The 19,117-nt window shown below is 17.0% G+C and overlaps 5 protein-coding genes across 5 annotated transcripts in view; all 5 read left to right on the top strand.

The window, feature by feature from the left end:
- Nucleotides 1-47: 47 nt before the first annotated feature.
- PGPS (phosphatidylglycerophosphate synthase, putative) lies at nt 48-1,952 on the top strand (the record flags this gene model as incomplete). The annotated part of the gene is made up of 1 exon (XM_028674110.1): nt 48-1,952. One exon carries the CDS (start codon nt 48-50, stop codon nt 1,950-1,952), a length of 1,905 nt encoding a protein of 634 aa, XP_028526248.1.
- Nucleotides 1,953-3,396: 1,444 nt separating this feature from the next.
- On the top strand, nt 3,397-4,981 carry PGAL8A_00113100 (conserved Plasmodium protein, unknown function; the record flags this gene model as incomplete). The annotated part of the gene is made up of 4 exons (XM_028674099.1): nt 3,397-4,048; nt 4,224-4,388; nt 4,512-4,593; nt 4,852-4,981. 4 exons carry the CDS (start codon nt 3,397-3,399, stop codon nt 4,979-4,981), a joined length of 1,029 nt encoding a protein of 342 aa, XP_028526247.1.
- Nucleotides 4,982-5,882: 901 nt separating this feature from the next.
- Nucleotides 5,883-11,745, top strand: SRCAP (Snf2-related CBP activator, putative; the record flags this gene model as incomplete). The annotated part of the gene is made up of 5 exons (XM_028674088.1): nt 5,883-6,031; nt 6,187-6,219; nt 6,325-6,397; nt 6,591-11,384; nt 11,509-11,745. The coding sequence occupies 5 exons, from the start codon at nt 5,883-5,885 to the stop codon at nt 11,743-11,745; spliced, it is 5,286 nt and encodes a 1,761-aa protein (XP_028526246.1).
- A 912-nt stretch (nt 11,746-12,657) lies between these two features.
- On the top strand, nt 12,658-13,328 carry LSM3 (U6 snRNA-associated Sm-like protein LSm3, putative; the record flags this gene model as incomplete). Its single annotated transcript, XM_028674076.1, has 4 exons — nt 12,658-12,682; nt 12,769-12,854; nt 12,964-13,053; nt 13,254-13,328. 4 exons carry the CDS (start codon nt 12,658-12,660, stop codon nt 13,326-13,328), a joined length of 276 nt encoding a protein of 91 aa, XP_028526245.1.
- A 621-nt stretch (nt 13,329-13,949) lies between these two features.
- PGAL8A_00112800 (conserved Plasmodium protein, unknown function) overlaps nt 13,950-19,117 on the top strand; it is a gene marked incomplete at both ends in the record, with an annotated part of 6,539 nt that continues 1,371 nt past the window's right edge. Inside the window, 15 exons of the mRNA XM_028674065.1 lie at nt 13,950-13,997; nt 14,105-14,159; nt 14,284-14,376; nt 14,451-14,795; nt 14,904-14,983; nt 15,084-15,155; nt 15,267-15,312; nt 15,412-15,479; nt 15,573-15,663; nt 15,809-15,886; nt 15,983-16,120; nt 16,200-16,326; nt 16,433-16,598; nt 16,675-17,976; nt 18,092-18,962. Of these exons, the coding sequence (XP_028526244.1) occupies nt 13,950-13,997; nt 14,105-14,159; nt 14,284-14,376; nt 14,451-14,795; nt 14,904-14,983; nt 15,084-15,155; nt 15,267-15,312; nt 15,412-15,479; nt 15,573-15,663; nt 15,809-15,886; nt 15,983-16,120; nt 16,200-16,326; nt 16,433-16,598; nt 16,675-17,976; nt 18,092-18,962 (3,580 nt within the window). The remainder of the gene's footprint in view (nt 13,998-14,104; nt 14,160-14,283; nt 14,377-14,450; nt 14,796-14,903; nt 14,984-15,083; nt 15,156-15,266; nt 15,313-15,411; nt 15,480-15,572; nt 15,664-15,808; nt 15,887-15,982; nt 16,121-16,199; nt 16,327-16,432; nt 16,599-16,674; nt 17,977-18,091; nt 18,963-19,117) is intronic.

The raw sequence follows: 19,117 nt of genomic DNA, 5'->3' as shown, positions 1-19,117 counted from the left end.
TTTTTTTTTTTTTTTTTTTTTTTTAAATAAAAAAAAAAAAAAAAAAAATGACTTTAAAATTTATAATACATGATCCTAAAGCAAAATTATTGTTTTCTCCAAATGAATTTTATAATACTTTAAATTATATGTTCAAAAATTCCAAAAATAGAATTGTGATAAGTTGTCTATATCTTGGAATTGGAGAATTAGAAAAAGAATTAGTAGAAAGTATAAAAAAAAACATAAATATAAGAAATGCAAAAGTAGACATTTTATTAGACAAACAAAGAGGTACGAGACCAGAAGGAAAATTAAAAGAAAGTTCGATAAGTGTATTATCAGAATTATTTAATTATTGTAATAATATAAATATAAATTTATTTCATAACCCATTATTAGGTGCAATTTTATATAACATTTTACCTTGCAGAGTTAATGAGATTATAGGCGTGATGCATATGAAAGTCTTTATTGGTGATGATACTTTGCTTTTATCAGGTGCAAATTTAAGTGATAGTTATTTACGAAATAGACAAGATAGATACTTTTTAATTGAAAATAAACTATTGGCTGATTCTGTTCATAAAATTGTTAATACTATTCAGAAAATGTCTTTTACTTTAGATGTTGATTTAACTATAAAATGGAATAATGATTTAATGAATCCACTCATAGAATCTCATTTATTTCGTGAACAATATTATAGAAGAATACAATATGTGTTAAATGAAATTCAAAATGATATTTCAAACTATAATAAAGAACATTTAAATGATAATTATAACAATACTATTATTAATACGAAAAACTCAACAAATGTTAAAAAGCGAAATACACATTATTGTAATGAAATAGTTAATAATGGTGATAAAAATATTAATGATAGTCAAAAGCTTGATAATGAAATATGTGAAATAAAATATGGGGGAATTCATGGTTTTATAAGTAAATTAAAACAAAATATATTCTGTAAAGAAAAAAACAAAAAAAAAATGAAAAATGACTTTGAAAAAAAAAATGATTTACACAAATATTCAAATGAAAAATTCGATTTTTTTTATCCATTATTTGAAAAAAATAAAAGTATTTTAATAGTTGAATTAGCTATGCAATGTGGATTTTCTATACCCCCTATATATGACGAAAGTGAAATGTTGGAAAATTTATTAAAAAATATCAAAAATTACAATCAAAGTTTAGTTATTTCTTCAGGATATTTAAATTTCCCACAAAATTTTTTAAAGTTATTTAGAAATATATTTGATAACTTGATTTCTAAAAATGGAAAAATACAGCTAGTCACTGCTTCTCCTTCAGCCAATAGCTTTTATAAATCAAAAGGTATAACCTATTATGTTCCTAGCGCTTATTCAGCTGTTGCTCATTTATGTATTGAATTCATTACGAAAAATGTATCAAGTATTTTCAAAAACTCAAATAAAAAAATTGATTTACAAAAAAAAAAGAATTATGATAGTAATATATATTTAGAATATCATAAACCATCATGGACATTTCACTCAAAAGGAATTTGGATAATTAATAATGTGGATAAAAAAAATGATACAACTGATGAGGATCCAGGAGAAAACAATATAGATTATAATAGGAATTTCAAAAATAACATAAACACATTGGAAAACTGTGATGTAGATAAAAAATATGTGGAAAATAAGGAAAATGATGAATTAAATGATATTAATGATCATAATTATTTAAGTAAATGTTTCAATGATTTACCTTGGAGCATAGTAATAGGTAGCTCTAATTACGGATATAGAGCAACTTATCGAGATTTAGAAATGAGTTTTGTAATTAAAACAAATGATTATAATTTAAAACGCCAATTTCAAGAAGAATTAAATATTATTTATGAATCATCCAAATTTGTTCAAATGAATGAATTAAAATTAAGATGCCCTAAATGGTTAAAATTGATAGTTAAATATATTGTGAAATGGTTTTTATAAAATTTAGTAATATTTAACATTTCAACATTTTTAATATTTGTTCTTTGTTATTAATTTTATTGTAATTATATGTATATATATTTTTTTTTTTCTTATTTTACAATATAAATGTAAAACAAAAGAAAAAAAAAAAAAATTATTATTTGAGGTATATAATTGCCAAATTATTTTCCACCATTGTTTTTATGTGTGTAAATATTTTAACTATATGTAAAAATTTCTTATTTTACATTTTCTCGTTTTTTCTTGTACTATCAACTTTTTAAATATCATTAATTTTTTTTTTCAAAATTGTTTGACACTATACAAAATAGATATATTTTTATAAGTATATTGTTCTATTATGATTTTCTTTTATTTTTTTTTTTTTTTTAACATGTAACTATTTTTTTTTTTTTAATATTAATTTGGAATGAAATATATATATTTGCGTACCATTTGATATTAAAAAAAAAAAAAAAAATTTTAAATATAAACTTTACTGTTATAAAAATAAAAGAAGAAAACAAACACATAAGTTTACATTATTCAAATAATGAATTTTTATGATAAATAAAAAAAAAAAAATATAAGTAAAAAAATATAAATATAAGCTTATATATCAAGTTTATTTTTGTTGTTTAAATTTAATATACTAAAAAATAGAAGGAAAATATATATATATATGGTTATATAGAAAATAATTATTTCATAAATATCTTTTTATAGGCAACTTGTTTCTCATCTCTCTTTTTATCTTCGAAATACTGATTAATTCTTTAAAAAAATTTAATTCCATTAAAAGTTGAAAGGATACATTCTAAATTACACGAAAAAATATGATACACATAAATAGTAATATCAAATAGAAAAGTAAATAATACTTATTATATATATATATATATTTTTTTTTTTTTTTTACAATATATTTATTAAAAAGGAAAAAAAAAAAAAAAAATAAAAATAAACACTTTGGTTTTTATATATATAGAAATTTATTATTTTATAAGTTTCTTAAAAGAATAAATATTGATGAAATATAAATTTTTAATTTAAAAAATAATAATATGCATTATATATATATATATATATATATATATATATATATATATATAAATTGATTGAACAAATTCATAAATATATTTTTTAATTTACTATATAGTTTTTACTTTTAAGAAACTAAAAAAATTATTATTATAATAAAGAAAAAAAAATTAAAAATGAAAATGTATAAAAAAAATATATGGAGGAAATAAAAAAATAAAAGAACATTTTATTTTTAATATAGAATAATTTTAAAACGTATTCCTTAATATAATAGGAAAGAAATATTAGTTTGTTTTTTTTTTTTTTTTTAAAATAGAATTTCTTTATTTTTGTTGGATAAAAATAAAAAGCAATAATTGAAAATGTTATAGATTATAGAAAATACTATTAAGTATATATATAATAATTTCCTTAAATTATGAATTTTGTTTTTTTTATATTTTTAAAATTTTTTATTACAATAAATGCTTTTAAATATTATAAATACAAGAAAAATGAAAATAAAAATTATTTTTTATTTTTAAATAGATGTAGTAAAATATATAAACCTAAAAATATATATAAAATAATTTTATTTAAAAAACCCTATTTTCAAAATAATAAAAATAACTTCAAATTATACATTCACACCTTGGATAAAGGAGAAGATAATAATTTCTTGTCCATTAATAATTTCAACAAAAAAGAAAAAACAAAAAAAAGAAAATCATTTAAGGATATATCATATAATAGTGATTCTGTAAAAGATGTATTAAAAAAAACAAAAAAATTTTGTAATTATCTAACTAATAAATTAGGTAGATTAAATAAAAAATTAAGAGAAATAAAAAAATTAGAAACTGTTTTTTATGCGAGTCCAAATATCTTAACAGAAAGTCAAAAAGTTAAAATAAGTAAAAAGAAACAAATAAAAAATGAAATAGTTTTAATTAATAGATATAGAAAAAAATATATATCATATAAAAGGAATTTAATGAAAAATAAAGATGATTTATCACCATTTTTTTATTCAAAAAAAAAATTAAAAAAGAAAAAGGAATTTTGTACACCTGAAGAATTTAGAGAAATTTGTATAAAAAAAAAGAAAAAAAAAAAAGAATAATAATTTTCTGAGATAATAATTAAACAAATGTTTTTGTATTTGTTTTTATTTATTCATAATAATTTTAATTGTTATATATAGTTTTTATATATAATGACTTAATTCTTTAAATGTGTCTTTTTTTTTTTTTTTTTTTTTTTTAGTGAAATCAAATGATTATAAAGCAACTATACAAAGAATAAAAAGAATAGATATACAAAAAATACCAAAAAATATAACTGACTTTTTAGTATTTAATAAATATGGATCAAGAGAAGAAATTAAAATTTTATTTGGTCTAAAAGCTATAAAAATAAATGGAAATACAAGTATTAATAAAAAAAAAAAATAAAATAAAATAAACAAATATATATTTATATACAATTTTTTTAGAATGATTATTTTTTTTTTAAATAAAATATTTTCATTTTTCTTTTTTTAATAATATATAGTTGATGATGAAAATTATATATTGAATCTAAAAGAAGACAAAGTAAAAGTCTTTGATCAAGACGTTAATATACATGAGGATCAGTAATATACAAACAGAAATAAAAAAATTTAAAGAAAAAAAAATATATATATTATTAATCAAATTATATATATATATTATGAAATTAAGTTTATATATATATATATATATATATATATATATATTATGATATTTAAAATTATTTGTAAAATACATAGAAAAAATCCTCTTAAGGAATAAAGAATATTTTTTAAATGCACGATATATATTTATATATGAGTATTATTAATAATTAAACTTTTTTTTTTTTTTTTTTTTAGTTACGCTATTAGAAAAAGATTTACAAAAGATCAAAAAAGAATTTTAAATGAAAAAAAAGAAGAAAATATATCAGATATTAAAAAAGATATTAAAGAATTAGAAAAATTTTTTAAAATTAAAAACACGTAACAAATTTTTTTATTTTTTTAAGGAAAAAAAAAATACAGATCTATATTTTCTAGATTCTTATTCTCACAGTCTTCTACCAAAATGTATTATAAAAGAGGGTTTTTATTTTTTTATTTTGATAAACTATAATTTTATTTTCATTTAAAAAAAAAAAAAAAAAAAAAAAAAAAAAATTAAAATGGAAAAAAACTACAAATTATTAAATTTAAGAAAAGAAAACTTTTTTAATTCTTTAGATTTTTAAACTTATATTTTTTAATTTTGTGAAATTATCTAGTCAAATTTTATATATTTGTAATTCTATTTTCTTAATATATTCTTCATTATGTATATAAATATTTTTTTATAAAATCATTTACAAACTAATTTTTCAGGTGTAAAAAAAATATTTAAATCTGCATACAAGTAATATAAAACATTTTTATTATTTAATTTTCTTCTATTTGTAAGTATTTTATTTTATTATTTTATTTTTTTTTTTTTTTTTTTTTTTTTATATAAATAGTAACATATTTTTATTTCTTTTTGTTTTTATTAAATTATTGAAATTAGCATTTATGAATAATCACATTTACTGAAAAATTTTTTTTTTATAAAATATTTTTTTTTTATTTTGTTACTATATTTATTAATGAATATCACAAGGGAAAAAAAAAAAAAAATGACAAAAAAGTCCTATAATTTTTTAAAACTTATAAAATATATCTAATGGAATTATTAATTCATAATGCGAGAAAAAATATATACCATTAAAAGATGTTTAAATAAATTTTAAGAAGAAAGTAATTGAAATTTTTCTTTTTTTCTTTTTTTTTAATTTTTTTTTTTTTTTTTTTTTTTATTATATGACTTTAGTAAATAATAAAACAACAATGTGAAATTTTAATTTTCCAAATAAAAAATGAATGACAGAGCAAATGAAAATTTATTGAAGACAAATTCGTACAACTTAGGTATTGATGATATCCAAAATTTAGGTTCTATATATTCTTTTCAAAATAAGGAAAAAATTGAAAAATACAATGAAGAAATCAAACTATTGAAACAACAGTAATATATATATATATGAATATTATTTTTAAATTATATATAAGAACAATGAAAATATAAAAAAATATAGAAAAATCTAAAAAAAATAAATAATTTTAAAAAATTTATAATATATATATGAACATAATCTTTTTTTTCCTCTTTTAATACTTTAGATTAAATGATTTGAACGAGAAAATGGGAAAATGGTAAATTAAATTTATTTTAACTATAACTCAAAAAAAATATAAATTTATCAGTATAAATAATTATTATTTTATTATTTTCTTTTTTTTTTTTTTATATAATAGTAGTTATATACCTAAGACTATTGAACCAACCAAATTCCCAGAATTAACATTTTGGTTCTATGAATTAAAAGAGATGGTTAATTTATTAATTAAAAAAAAAAAAAAAAAAAGAAAAAAGAAAAAAGAAAAAAAGCGTATTTTTGAATCTATATATATATATATAGACATTTTAATCATTACTATATTTTTATAAATATAGTTTACATTTCATATATATATATATATATATATTTTTTTTTTTTTTTCTTTTTTTGTTTGAATATTATTAGAAAGAGTTTCAAGATTTGGTATTATATGAAATAAAAAGGAAAAAGAGGCATTTCAAAATTTTAAGTCAAAGTTGTGTAAAATATTTAAGTAATAAAGAAAAATTGAAATTAAAAAAACAAGAAGAAGAAGAAAAGAGATTAAAATTATATTCTAAAAATATATCATCTTATATGGATTTATTTTGGAAAAAGATAGAGAAATTAGTATGGGAAGAAAAAAAAAAAGAATTACAAAAAACATTAAATAAAAAAAAAGAAATGCGATTTAAAAAATTTGTAAAAGGTGCAATTAAAAAAATAAAATGTGCTAGACATAATGCTCATGAATTATTTGAAAATAAATCATTTAGTGTTAGTTCTTATAATAATAGTGAACAGCTTAATAATTCTTCCAATTTAGATAATTTAGATAAAGAATTGAAGGAAGAAGATCTAACTGATCAAGAAGAAGAAGATATTCTTTTAGATGAACAAATGGAATCAAGTGATGAATTAGAAGATAAAAAAAAAGAAATTAGCTTATTAGATGATGAAGCAAATATTCCAATTGAAGAATTATTAAAAAATATTTATGGGTTCAAAAGTGGAGAAGAATATTTAAATTTAATGCAGAAAAAGGAAGAAGATTATGAAGAAGGAAATGATGAAAAAGATGAAGAAGATGAAAAAGATGAAGAAGTCAACACAAAAGGAAAAAATGAAGAAAAAAAAGGAGAGAAGATAAAAAAAGAAAAATATGAAGAAAAAAAAGAAGACCAGATTAAAAAAGAAAAATATGAAGAATATTCGAAAGATGAAAAGAATGAAGACAAGATAAAAAAAGAAAAATATGAAGAATATACGAAGGAAGAAAAGAAGGAAGAAAAGAAGGAAGAAAAGAAGGAAGAAAATTTAAAAAAAGAAAAATATGAAGAATATTCTAAAGAAGAAAAGAATGAAGAAAATTTAAAAAAAGAAGAATATGAAGAATATTCGAAAGAAGAAAAAGACACTAATGAAGTAAGTATAAAAAATAAAGATGTTGAAAATGAGAAAAATAAAAGTATTTTAAGAAAAGCAAGTAATGAGAATAAAAATAATGAGAAAAAAAGAAAAATAGAGAAAGAAGAATATAATTTAAGAAAGTCAAAAATATTAAAGAATAATTCTTCAAGTAAAAAAGATGAAGAATTGGTATGTAATATGGATGAAAAACATTTAACAAAAATTCCACCAATTATTAAAGCAACATTACGTGATTATCAACATGCAGGTCTACATTGGTTATTGTATTTATATAAAAATAATATTAATGGTATATTAGCAGATGAAATGGGTTTAGGAAAAACATTACAATGTATATCTCTGTTAAGTTATTTAGCTTTTTATTTTAATATATGGGGACCACATCTCATTATTGTCCCTACTTCTATTTTAATTAATTGGGAGATTGAATTAAAAAGATTTTGTCCATGTTTCAAAATACTATCATATTATGGTAGTCAAAATGAAAGATATAAAAAAAGAATTGGATGGTTTAATAATGATTCTTTTCATATTTGTATATCTAGTTATTCTACAGTAGTTAAAGATCATATAATTTTTAAAAGAAAAAAGTGGAAATATATTATATTAGATGAAGCTCATAATATCAAAAATTTCAATACAAAAAGGTGGAATATTATATTAAGCTTAAAGAGAGAAAATTGCTTATTAATTACTGGTACTCCTTTGCAAAATAGTTTAGAAGAGTTATGGTCTCTTTTACATTTTCTTATGCCTAATATTTTTACTTCTCATTTAGATTTTAAAGAATGGTTTTCAGATCCTTTAAATTTAGCTATACAAAAAAGTAAAATTCATGACTCCAAAGAATTAATTGATAAATTACATACTGTTATTAGACCATACATTTTAAGAAGATTAAAAAAAAATGTAGAAAAAGAAATGCCAAATAAGTATGAACATATTATAAAGTGTAAGTTAACAAGAAGACAAAAAATTTTATATGATGAATTTATAAATAATAAAAATGTTCAAAATACTTTAAACGCAGGGAATTATATAGGTTTAATGAATATATTAATTCAATTAAGAAAAGTGTGTAATCATTGTGACTTATTTACAAATAAGTATATTCAAACACCCTTTTATTATAATTTACCTATCAACTTTTATATTCCTCGTTTTTTTATTTTATTTAATAAAAATTACTATCTAGATTTCTATCTAATTATTTTTTTACATAATGAATTCACTTCAATGGGAGGAAAATGTGTAAACAAAAAGAAAAAAGAAGAAGATAAAGAAAAAAATATTTTAATGAATCCTTTATATTTTAACCAGGGTTATATTAATGAAGTAACCACCATTTTACCAAATATAAACAACTGTGAGCAGACTTCTTTTTGTGATAATTTTCAAAATACAAATATAATTCTAAATGATTCTTGCAATGAATCTAATATTAATCTTAGCTGTAATTTTCAACATGTGCAAAATAATAATATTTTTGATAATAATTCTCAAATTATGCAAAATTCTAGCAATTTTACGAATTTTCAAAATATTCAAAGTAATAATAATATTGATAACTTTCAAAAAATGAACAATTTTAACATTGATAATTTTCAAAATATGCATAATATTAATAATATCAATAATTTTCAAGGTACAAATAATATTAGTAATTGTAACAATTATTATAATACACAAAAAAATAATTTTGATAATTTTCCAAATTCATCTAGTAATAAGAATTTTTGTAATTTTCAAAATATTCCGAACAATTTCTTCATATCTAAAGATTTACAGAATGAAAACTATATAAATAATGACTCAATGATAAAAAATAATATACCTCATTCTTATTTATTTCAAAACATAAATAACACAAATATTAACAATTCGGATATTTCAGGAAACTTAATAAATGAAGGAAATACTTTTAATGAAAAAGAAAATATATCTGTAAATTTTAAAAATACATCTGTAAATTTTAAAAATACATTTGTAAATTTTAAAAATACATCTGAAAATTTTAAAAATACATCACATATAGATATGAATACAAAAGATTTAAATAGTTATGTTTATGATGAAATTTATAAAAGCAATATTCCTAAAAATCTTTTAACATATTCTGATGAATTTGTGAAGGAATTAAATAATAATTATGATATATTGTCAATTTATATTGATCCTTGTAAAAAGTATAAAAGTTATGATGAGTATTTATATAACATGGATAAAAGTGTTCAAACAAATATCTGTGATAATATTAATAAATCAAATAATAAAAATATATCTAATGAATTTATGAATTTAAAAAAAAGAAAATTCATATACAAATATAATATGAAAGTTATAAATAATGAAACTCAGTATAGAAATTTTTTTTTTGATGATACTAATCAAAGTTATGTAAATTCAATTGAACATAATTTATGGATAAAAAGGGAGAGAGAATATGATAAAATCAAAGAGGAAGAAAATAAAAAAAAGTTTTCATATATAAATGAATATAATTATATAAAAAATAATAGGACTCCATTATTTGGTAGTAATTTATTGCATTTCATTAAGAAAGAATTTAAGAAAGATAAAAATATATCATATAACTATAATAACAATATAACCATTGACTATTATACAATGAAAGACGTGAATATACAAGACATTACTGAAACGAAGGAAGATTATATAGATGTAGAATTGAAAGATATAAAAAAAACTGATAGTAATAATTATGAAAACGTATTAGATGGAGAAACACAAAAAAATAAATATAATTTAAATGAAGATATTAAGAGAAATAATATAAATGTTTCATATATTCTTGAAACCCTATTTCCTACTTTAGAAAATTTTTTAAAAAATTATGAAAAAATAATTCATAATTTTATTGTAGTAAATAATCCATTAGTCATTTGTAATAATCATAAAATATCAATAAATAATAATTTATTAAATAATAATAAAAAAATAGATCCTATAATTAGAAAAATAAAAGTAGCTACAAGAGTTTATCATAAAGCATTCTTAAAACAGTCAATTATCTTTCCTTTAAATAAAGATATATCACTAGGAAGTGGTAAGTTGTTTGCTTTAGAGAAATTATTAGCGAAATGTAAAAAGGAAGGAAATAAATGTTTATTATTTACTCAATTTATAAAGATGTTAGATATTCTAGAAATTTTTTTAAATCATTTAAATTATTCTTTTATAAGACTTGATGGTTCAACTAAAGTAGAACAAAGACAAAAAATAGTAACCAAATTTAATAACGATAAGTCAATATTTTTATTTATTTCTTCAACACGTAGTGGAAGTATAGGAATAAATTTGATTGCAGCAAATGTAGTTATTTTTTATGATACTGATTGGAACCCATCTATTGATAAACAAGCAATGGATAGATGTCATAGAATTGGACAAACGAAAGATGTTCATGTGTTCCGATTTGTTTGTGAATATACAGTTGAAGAAAATATATGGAAAAAACAGCTACAAAAAAGAAAATTAGATAATATTTGTATAAACATGGGTAATTTTAATAATTCCGAAACTAATAACATAAATAAGGATTGGTTCTCCAATGTTGATTCAATTAAAGAGATTTTCATTAATAAAAAAAACAATGATGAAGATGACGATATATATAAAGACCGATTATTACATGAATATTTAGAAGATAATGAAAAGACTAACTTTAGATTTGAAAAAACATTAGAACATGTTGAAGACAAAGATGATATCAATGCATTACATGCAGCCAAAAAAGAAACACAACATGTTATATCTCAGGATTTGCAAGTATTTTAAATATTTTCTAAAAAAATAAATTATTAAATAAATACCATAACTCAATTTTTTTAAAAATATAGGATTTAATAAAAATCTTTTTTTTTCCTTTTTTTTTTTTTTTTTTTTTTTTTAGGAATTTACTAATAAAAATGATTTCCAGGAAGTATACAATCTAACTTCTTACTGTTTTAATTTTTTAAATGATAATTTGACAGATTCTTTAAAACAACAAATTGACGAAATGAAAATGAAAATTGAAATTGAAATGATGAATGGTGGAGGAGATGAAAATATATCAATTAGTGATTCATCAAGCCAAAGTGAAGCTTCAAAACATGAAAATGATTCTAAAGATATAGAAGAAACATAAAAAGAATATAAAATCATTCCAATTTTCCACCATTTATAGAAAATAGTAGAATTTTATATATTAAAATAAATATAAAATATATATTTTTTAATATTTAATAATTATTACATAAATGAATATTTTTAGATATTCTTATTTTTTATATTTCTTTTTAAAGTTATATTGTTACGTTAATATATGATTACCTTTCTTTTATTAAATCCGATATACATTTATAAAAAAAAAAAAAAAAAATAAAATGATTCCTTTATGTGCCTTTAAAATTTTTAAAATTTATTTTAAATAAAAAAAAATTCCTTAAAAAAATATATATAATCTTAAATATTAGTAACAACACTTTTTTTTTTTTTTTTTTTTTTTTAATTTTTGTTTATATATTTTAAAGTTATTAAAAACATAAAAAATATTAAGGTATAATTGTAATATTTTAAAATTCCAAATATGAGAATAAAAATACTAATATAATAAATATATATTTTTATTTTTTTTTTATCTCATTTTTTTTTTCTTATTTTGATAATAAATACTAAATAATACAGATCAAATTATGTCATAAAAAAAAAGAAAAGATAAAATAAAATGTAATAAAAATACCAATGAGGAAATAATTAAGTAAATTCTTTTTCATTTAATTATGAAAAAAATTCATAAATTAGGATTCAATATAATATCCCAAAGGCTAATTTTATTTTAATTTTTTCCAATTACAATGAAAAAAGGAAAAATATTAAAATAAAATATAAATAAATAAATTAAAAAATAAAAAATTTTTTTATTATAAATGTAAATATATATGTTAAACTCAGAAGAAAATATAAATAAGAATTATTAATTTAAAGATTTAATAAATTATATCAATCAAGGATATTTTTTTATTTTTAACATTTTGATTTTATAATTTTTATTTTTATAATGGAAAAAATAACCTTAATACAAAGTAATTTTAAAAAATTACAGAAAAAAAAATAATAATTCCTAAATTCATTTGGTTATTTTATATTATTTATTATATTTTTTATGTAGATCCTTTAGATTTCATTCGCCTAAATATGGAAGAAAAAATATTTTTAAAATGTAAAGGAGATAGAGAGATAATAGGAAAATTAGATGTACTAAAAATATTATGCTACATTTTTATATAATTATATTCTTCTTTTTTTTAATTACCTACATATTTATATAATGTATTAAATTATTTTCATTATATTTTTTTTGAAGGCTTATGATAATCACTTAAATATGATTTTATCAAATGTTCGTGAAACATATAAATATAGCGTCAAAGAAAACGATCAAGAATGTATTAAAGTAATAATTATTAATTTATAAATATATAAAAACTAACAGAGAAAATTATTCATATATATTTATATATTTTATTAGATATTAAACCAAGTGTAAAAATAAATAAATAAATAAATAAATACCTAAAATAAACATAGAATAATATAAATTTTTATTTAAAATTATTTTTTATTAAATTTATTTTATTTTTTTTTTTTTTTTAGAAAATGGAAAGAAATTTAGACATGGTATTTGTTAGAGGTGATTCTATCATTTTAGTATCATCTGCATTGAAATAAAAAAAAAAAAAAAAACATAAAATTCTTCCCAAAAAAATTTTGTTTATTTCATGTTTATAATTTTTAAATTTATATTAAAATGCATAACTTTATTTTAAAATTCAATTTTTTGTAACTTTATATTTTTTTTTTAATAATTTAAAAATTTAAGGGAATTATTAAATAAAAATTATAATTAGTAAAAATAAATAAATAATATATTAATATAAATAAGAAATTTTAACAAAAAAAAAAAAAAAATTATATAGAAAAAATAGATATAAAACAATTTATAAAATAAATATAAAGATAAAAAAGTGTATATAATATAGAAACCTAATGAATTGAAAAATAGAAGTAAAATTATAAAAGTAAAAGATTAAAATAAATATTCCTTGTTATACATATATAAAATAATTTAAATTTGAAAAAAAATATTAGAAATGAATATATTTTTAAGAAATTAATTATATCAACATTAATATGCTTTATTCTATTTTATATTATTTTATTTTTTTTTTTTGTGTAATAAGAAAATATAAAAATTATAAACATATAATAATAAAATCATATTTTTTAGTTAAAAAATATAAATATATATATATCTATATCTACATTATTTCCTTCTTGGTTATAATAAATATGGAATATAAAGAGAAACCTGAAGGACCTTTTTTTGTGTCTTTTTTTGTAAAAAGAAAAAAATATAATAATTAATCAATTTTTAATTTTTCATATTACTATAATTATAAATAAATTTTTATTTTAAAAAAAAAAAAAAAAAAAAAAAAAAACAGGTTACAAATTTCAATGCATCTGATGAATCATGTTGGTACAAAATAAACATACTAGGTAAATTATTGAAATTTCAAAAATACATATAAATTAATAAAATATAATAAAAGAAATAAGAAATATATAGAGAACGTTTAATAAACAATTATAAATACAATAACTATCTTTACTAAATTAATAGATTTCTACAATAATATTTATGAATCAAATATAATAAAAAAAAATAACTGCCAACAAATTAATTTTTATAATAACTATATTGAACTAAATGAAGGTAAATTGAAAAGAAGAAAAAAATATAAGTAAAAATTTGAATTAATTTAACTTATTTTTTCTTTTTAATATTAGAAACAGCTATAAATGATATAATAGAAAATTCAATAAAAATAGAAATTTTTGCAAAAAATAATTCTTCTAATGCTAATGATGATAACTTTTTTTTAATTGGATGTGAAAGCATAAAAACATTTCCTTTTTTACATGATCAATTAATACTAGGAAAAAATATTTCCATTTGTTATAAATATGAAGAAAAAAAAGATGATATAATAGATCAAAATGTAGGAAGTGAAAAGAAGAAAAAGAAAAAAAATAATGAAAAAGAAGAAAAAAAAAAAAAGAAGAAAATCAAGAATAATTCAAAAATAGAATTAGACAAATCTGAAAATTTAATTAAAACAGATATCAATTTAAGTTATTTCTAAAATTATAAAAAAAAATCATATTTAAATATTAATACTAGAAATATATATTTATATATATATATATATATATTTTTTTTTTTTTTTTTTATACATGAAGATTTTCATATTACTTTGAATATAAATTCTTTGGTTGGAAATTTTTGTGACAGAAACAATTTCAACATAATGAACATTAAAGTGAAGCATATAGAAAAAATATATCTTTTTTTATTTCATATATATATATATATATATATATATGTATAATAAAACACTATTATATTTTTATAATTTTTAGGTTGATGGAGTTTATAATATACCTACAAATGTAGATAATAAAATACCAAAAAGAAATTCTCTTTCATTTCAAGTATAAATATATAGTTTAAAAAAAAATAATTTATTATAAGAAAATTGCATATATAAAAGGTAAACTTATTTTATTATTTGTACATTTATATATATATATATACTTTTTTAGTTTAAATTTTTAGACTTTAATCTAGATGGTGGAACCCTTGTAGAAGGTTTTTTTTTTTTTTTTTTCTTTTTTTTTCCTTATTTATACAAATAATTATTTATATAATTTATATTATAAATATTATAATTATTTATGCTAATTTTAGATGATAAAAATAGCAAATACAAAATTACGTGGAATAAAAATATTTTATACAAATATAGAAATATAAAGGTATTATAAAAAAAAAAAAGAAAAATATAAAATTAACACTTAATAATATATAGGACTTTAAAATAAAAAAAAAAAAAAAACTTTTTATAATAGGAAATTGAATATATTTACAATTTTTTATATTATGATTCTTTTAATATAAATGGATTTTTACTTTGTTTTTGTGAAAATAAAAAACAAAAAGGTAAAATTTATATTTGGTTACTTGTAATATTTGAACAAATAAATTAATAGAAATAATAAAGAGAAATTTAAAAATACTACATTTAATTATAATTGTAAAATTTCAAAAGTAATAAAATACAAAATAACATTTATTGTTTTCCTAGATAACGTCACTACTAATTTATTAAATTCCTTATGTGGAAAATTTGAAATTAATATTTCAGATGTTATATCTAATAAAGGTTAACAAATATAAGTTAATATTCATTAAATTTATTCTTACATATTATTCACTTATTTTTATTATTTTTATTTTTTTTTTTTTTTTTTTTTTTTAGTTAATCATATAAAATATGAATTAAAAGAAATAGATATTCTTAAAAATGAAATAAAAAATATAAAAGAAAATGATGATTATGAAAATTCTTTCATTTATAATAATTCATATATCTTATTAACTATTCAATTTTATAAACGTAAAAATAGTTTTTATTTTAATTTTACTTCATTAAGAAAGAATTTATACTATTATATTAAATTGTGACTATTTTATAGCTTTTGTATTTAGATCAACTATTGAAACTCCTTTTAAAATAGACAACTTAAAAAATAATGTAAATATTAAAAGTGAAAAAGAAAGGATTCAGAATGAAAATGAAAGTATCAGCAATTTATTTAATAAGTAAAAATAAAATAATATTTGTAAAACCCATATTTCACAAATTTAAAACTTACTATATTTAAAAAAAAAAAAAAATATATATTCCAAAATTATTTTTTTTTCACAGATCAATTATTGAAGGAATTGAATTTGTAAATAATGAAATTAATAAGTTAAAAAAGGAGGAACAAATAAAAATTTACCAAAAATCAAAAGAATACTATGTATTTTTAAATAACTTAAAGGAAAACACAACCTATATAAATTTATATAATAATGTTAAAAATATAATGGTAAATAATATATATAAAAAAAATATATATTTTTTTTTTTTTTTCCTATTTCTAAAAATAAATTTTTTATTCTTAGATTAAACTAACGTATGAAATAATAAATAAAAAAATTTATAAAAATTTTAATTTAAATAATGATATATGTAATATAATAGAAGACGATGAACAAGAAGATGAAATAAATAATAAGCAGGAAATGAATAATGAAAACAATGAAGAACTACAACAGAGAGAAAAAGAGGAAAAAAATCTTAAAAAGGAATGGATGACAGATGTAGAAAATGAAAAGACTTTAGATAAAAAAAAAAAAGAAAAAAATATTTTCTCAGAAGAAAATATAAATTGTATACTTACTAATTTATTTAATTTTGTTTATGAATCATCTAATATAATAATAAATAATTATTTTGAAAAACAAAAAAATTTAAATATGAAATCTATTGATGAAATAAAAAAAAAAAATAACATTAGGAATCTAGAATATTATTTACAAAATGTTATAAAAGAAAATGAATTTTTACTAAAAGATAAAAAAAATGAATATTTTTGCGAAGCAGTATTATTATTAATTTTTAAAAAAGTAAATACGTTTTTTGAAAAAAAACATATGGGAATAAAAAAGACAGAATATCAAAACAGTAATCACATTGTTAATATAATAGAAAATTATGATAAATATGAAAAAGACATTGGAAATAACGTTATAGAAGCTAACTATTTTTATAAAAAAAAAGAAGCAAATTATGATCTAACTAATAAGAATGATAATTTAACATCCCTAATAAATATCATTTGTAGAGAAAACAAAAATGAATGTAATTCGTATTTGTTTGATTATATTGAAAATTATGAAAATATAATTTTAGATAAAGAATACAATAAGGAAAATGTATTATTCAAAGAAAATGAAAAGGATGAAAAAATAATATCTATTTTTAATTTAGACGAAAATAAACAAAACAAAAATTTATTTATAGAAATAATCTACAAATATTGTAAAATTTTATTAATTAAAAATAATATAAATTATACAAAAAATAAAAAGGAAATACAAAAAATGAATTATCAAGAATATCGAATTTTTAAAGAAAATAATAATCATAATAAAAGTTTGAATTCCAACGAAAATTTTGATTGTCATAAAAATTTTGATTGTCATAAAAATTTTGATTGTCATAAAAATTTTGATTGTCATAAAAATTTTGATTGTCATGAAAATTCTGATTGTCATAAAAATTTTGATTGTCATAATAATTTTGATTGTCATAATAATTTTGATTATCATGAAAATTTTGATTATTATGAAAAATATATTAACCACAAAAAAATTAATTCCTGTATTTTATGTTTATCTACTTATATAGAGTTAACAAATTTTGTAAAAAAAAAAAAAAATAAATAAAAAATTATTATGCATAGATAAATATTTATTACATATATACTTAATATAAGTATAAAGGAAACAAAATAAATGTGCTTTTATTTTTTTATAGGAAAACATTGAAAGTATTTTTATTTTAAGTTTAGTATATTTAAACACACATAAATATGAGGAATCATTAAAAATGGTTAATTATTTAATACAAATTTTAAAAAGAAAAAAAAAAAAAAAAGATATAGATAACTTAAAAGATAAAAAGGAAATAAGTTTGAAACATATACATTTATATAGTATCTATAACAATAATAATTTAGATATAAGTGAAGAAATATGCATATATGTTAAAGCATTATGTTATTATTTCCAACAAGATTACATACATTATTACATAAATATGTGTATTCTTTTAAATACTAATCAAAATGAATTGAAAAAAGAATTTGAGAATAACTCAAGTTTTTTCGAAAAAGAAACGGGTAAATATGTGTGTGCAGAATTATGTAACAAAGGAAATAAAAGAAAAGAAACAATTTTGTCGAAAAATGAGAAAAAAAATCAAAATTCAAAAAAAAAAAATTCTGAAGTAATAAAAGAAATTATGAAGGGAAATGATAATAATATTGATGAAAAAAAGAAAGAAAAATCAAATAATGAAGAACCTATTTTTGAAAAAAAAGAAGAAACAGAAGAAGAAATAAATGAATATGAAAAAGTAAAAATTAAAGAAAAAAAGAATACAAAGAATCAAGAAGATATAAATTACCTTTTAGATAATGCTATTTTGAAAAATTCTGAAATTAATTTAGATGAAATTCCTCTAAAAGATAAATTTATGTTACTATTTCTTATATATTGCATAAAATTTAATATAATAAATATTGTTATGTATATTTATGAAAACAAAAATAAATATTTAACAGAACTTTCAATAAATGCAAATATATACAAACAATTAATTATAAAAGCTTTTTTTTCAATTAAAGGTAAATTCATATATTTAATAAAAATATTTCTTGCATTACATTATTTTTTTTTTTTTTTTTTTTTTTTTTCTCTTTAATTAAAAATTCTGTCTTTATTTTTTAACTTTTTATAGATTATATAAGTTGCATTAAACTGATTGAAGAAAAAAAAGAAC

Source organism: Plasmodium gallinaceum (genome assembly GCF_900005855.1).
Source record: "Plasmodium gallinaceum strain 8A genome assembly, contig: PGAL8A_v1_63, whole genome shotgun sequence".
Classification (NCBI taxonomy): Eukaryota; Apicomplexa; class Aconoidasida; order Haemosporida; family Plasmodiidae; genus Plasmodium; species Plasmodium gallinaceum.
This window is presented reverse-complemented; position numbering and strand designations above follow the sequence as displayed.